The 3,770-nt window shown below is 58.1% G+C and overlaps 1 protein-coding gene across 1 annotated transcript in view; it reads left to right on the top strand.

Moving 5' to 3' along the window:
- The first annotated feature begins 53 nt into the window (after positions 1–53).
- Positions 54–3,770, top strand: part of TNS1 (tensin 1) — a 110,435-nt gene continuing 106,718 nt past the window's right edge. The window contains exon 1 of the mRNA XM_004701785.2: positions 54–172. Within this exon, the coding sequence (XP_004701842.2) occupies positions 137–172 (36 nt within the window). The 5' untranslated portion in view covers positions 54–136. The remainder of the gene's footprint in view (positions 173–3,770) is intronic.

Here is a 3,770-nt window from a genome sequence, read left to right as displayed (position 1 = left end):
GCTTGAGAAGAAGACAGCCACTCCTGCAGACAGCCACACTGTGGGGAGCCCATTGCCACGGCCATACTGCCCTGGTGCAGCCTGCAGCACCGAGGCGTCTAAGTCCCGGAAAGGCCCATCAGGAGGAGCAGGGAGCATGGCTCTCAAGTTAGTGGGGAAGGCCCTGTTCAAGGTATGCTTGACCCCTGGGCGCAGGGAGCATTCTGGGGAGGTTGCCTCGTGCACGCTGTGAGGTTTCTGGGGCTGGGTCCACGGGGAAGCGAACATTTCGTGTAACCGCTACTGAGGGTCAAGTGACTGGATGCACACGGAGCATCTATAATGTGTGCTCAATACATGTGAGCCATGCTCACGACTGCCCTTTCGACAGAGGGCCAGAAACTGGACTGGGGATTTCCAGCTCCTGATACCCTAGGATAGTAGATTCAAGGAAGGAACAAAGGCTCCCCGGACGCCTTCGCCCTCCCTCCCTGGGATCGCTGCTTGGATCCAGTGTTATCCAGGATTCCTAACCCTTGGCTGGGGAACAGGGTGACTGTGTGGGAGCCAAGCCCATTAGCCAGTGGTCCGAGCAGGCTTATAAGTCAAGGCCAAGAGTGGCTGCTCCCCACATCCCCAGCCTGGCCCACACCGATCCTGTATGCAGGAGCTACAGCGGCAGGGTGAAGTTGGACATCATGAAGAATTTTTTGACCAGGAGGGTGTGTATGACCATGGTTCTGGAGAGGGAAACCTGGCCCGATTGTTGGGACTGGAGAGTTTCTTTCTTTTTCTTAAAGTTTTGCTGATCTGGAATATGCGTGTCTGTGTGTGTATGTGCCCACATGTGCGCGCATGGGAAGGATGGGTCAGGGGCTTGGGATCTTGTCCAGATTTAGAAGGACAAGGTAAATGTGGGAGTAGGGCAGGGGTGGGTAGCATTTCTTCCTGCCAAAGCGCCATTAGGATAGATAGCTATGGCATCATTCTTGAGCCATCTTGGTCAAACATTTAGTGAATTCCCTTTAATATGAGTGGTGGCATATCAGGTTACGTGTTAGGCTGTGGAACCATAAGGTGAGTAGTTTGAAACCACCAGCTGCTCTGAAGGAGACAGATGAGGCTTTCTACTCCTGTAAAGAGTTATAGTCTTGGGCTCCTCCGGGGGCAGTTCTGCCCTGTCCTTTAAGGCACTGTGAGTCAGAGTGGACGAGGGTGGAGAATACTTTAGTGTGACGGCTAGAACAGCTTTTCTTCTGAGAGGCGTGGGGTGTCAGCTAGCACTGATGATGTCTTGGGCCTTCTATGGCCTGTGGACTGGATGGTCCCCATTCCTGGTCTAGCAAGTCCAGGTAAAGGATCCCAGGACGGACCACGGGAGGGAGTGGGTTCTCTGGTGGCCTGAGGACTTGCCGAGGGGAAAGGGCTTTCTAAGGTACCTGGGTGCGGGCATGAGATCCAGTTGGTCCAGCCACTGAGGGGACAGAGCTGCCCGGAGGCCACCTGCACATCCCTGCCTGTTTGCCCAGATGGCTTCCTGCCCCTGTCCCTTGGCTCACAGGGCAGGAGCGCTGCTTTCCGCCCTCGGTGTGGATGTGGATGTGAAGTGCAGCCTGCGGATGGAGTGCCGTGTCGCACTTTGTTTTGGAAAAATCCAGGCTGGAGGCAGGAAGGAGAGAGGAAGAGGTGTGGCGGGAGGGGCTGGTGGGGCGGGGGTGGGATGGGGTGTGTGATAGCCCCCAGAGGAGATGCCGGAATGGGGATGGGCGCTTGACGTTGGTGGAGCCCCAGCCTCAGGCTGCCTGGCTTGGTGTTTGCTTACAGACCCCCCTCCTCCCAACCGTGCACCCCTGGGGCTGGCAAGGAGGGGGGCTCAGGAAATAGTTTTCCTTCTGGGCCAGTGCTGTGGTGTTTGGTCTGTGGACCTGGATGGAAGGCTGGGCTTTCCTCGCACCTACCCACGTCCTGGGGCTCTTGCTTCTTGTCCCGTGGAGGAGGACAGGGAGTGGGGCCCCCAGCCACTGTTTAGTGGTGACCAGTGAGGCTGAGGCTTAGAGAGATACCAGATGGAACGTTTTGGTGGTGGACGTCTTTCAGCCAAGGAGTGTTTGGGTGGGGAGGGGGTCCTGCTTGGGGTCCAGGGACATGGACCAAGAGTTTTTCTGTGGATCTCTGTGTGGGGAGGAGCCATGAGGACACTCCCAGCCACTTGGGTAAAGGGCTTTGGGAGCCTTGGAGGGAAAGGGGTGGGGGCGGAGGGAGAGAGGAGACCCTGGTGTGGAGAATGACTGACCGCCGCCCTGGATGCCAGCCAACGTAGTGAAGCGTCAGTGCATTCAGAGGCCCCGGAAGAGAAGCCAGGTAGGGTCTGCTTTGGAAAAGCCCCCTGCCAAACTCTTACGGTAAACAGTTCTGCTTGGACACAGGTGGGCCACCTGGGTCTCAGCTCCACAGCGACAGCCCTTTGTCAGAGTTGTAGAGAGATGGGCGTTTCTACTAAAAAGAAAAGCCCTTTGTAGCCCTGTTTGTAAAGTCTCTCCTAATTTCCCAGGTGCTATAGGTGGAGCAGGTAGGAAGTGACAGGAGCAAGGTCTCCCCTGCCCCTCCCCCGCCGCGTGCCCCACGAGGCTCAGGTGGGTGGAAGACACCAGGTACTTTTCCTCAGTGGAATATCAGCAATATGAGGCTCCGGGAACAGCACCTGGATGCAGGCCGTGGCATCTGTCAATGGACATCCTTCAGGGAGGGAGCGAGCGCAGTGGTGGGGGTCTGTAGATGCTTGGCTCCCTCTTCCCTCCCACCTTAGTCTGCACCTTGAGCCTGAGGTCACCGCTGTGTGTGTGTGTGGGGGGGGTGTTGTGTGTGGTTTGCTTGTCCACAGTTCCACCCCCACCCCCCAGCCATTCACCGTCCCTGCAGTCTGCCCTGGGGGCACCAGCCCTGGACAGACCTGTTCGCCCCCCCACCCCTCCTGCACTCTGCCAGCAAGCATCACGTGCCCCCATGCTTTGCAGAAAACAGGAAGTCCTGTCAGTTCGCCAGTAGCCCATTGATTCATCAGGGGGTGATGGTCCAGCTGTCCGTGTCCCCCTCCTCTGCAGTTGGTGGAGGAGGGGGGGCACTGTCCATGGCAGCCCCACCCCCGGCCCCCAGGCAGCCTGGCAGAGGAGAGAGAGGCAGCCTGGCAGAGGAGAGAGAGGCAGCCTGGCAGAGCAGAGAGAGCCAGCCAGGACTAGGCCTTATCACCTCGGAGGCGGCCTGGCCAGACGAGGGTGCAGCCAAGTTTTTATTTATCTTCCTGGCTTTTGGGGGTGGGGTGGGGAGGCGGAGGAATGTGGCATGTTGTAATCCTTGGGAGAGGGGAAACAGAAGCCAGCTCTCCTGGTGACTCGCCCCCTGGCCCTGCAGCTTTGGTGGCTCTCAGCTCTCCTGGGTACCCCCTTTCCCTACCAAGTCTATCTCAGGTATCCGTTGCTCCTCTCCCGGGTCCCACGCTTGCACCCCTTTTCCTGGCCACGCTGCCGGCCTTGGCTTTGGTTGTGGTGTCCAGCTGTTCAAAGCAGCTGTGGTGGCCTCCTCTGGAAGTGGCAACACTTGAAACCCCAGGGGCTATTTATAGCAGGGTGGCCCTGGAGCCTGAGCACAGGGCCTGAGGCTGGGGTGCTTTAGCCGCTCCTCATCAGGGCCTGGGCGGAGCAGAGATGGATGAAGTGTTGGCTTGTTGTGGGCCCCAGGGGTTGGGGTGGGGGGCAATTTGGGTCAGTCTAGTTTGGGGCTTGATAACCAAACAC

This window comes from Echinops telfairi, unplaced genomic scaffold (genome assembly GCF_000313985.2).
Source record: "Echinops telfairi isolate 266 unplaced genomic scaffold, ASM31398v2 ScPeMD7_3;HRSCAF=10, whole genome shotgun sequence".
Lineage (NCBI taxonomy): Eukaryota > Metazoa > Chordata > Mammalia > Afrosoricida > Tenrecidae > Echinops > Echinops telfairi.
The sequence above is the reverse complement of the archived record's forward strand: the minus strand, read 5'-3'. Positions and strand labels throughout refer to the sequence as shown.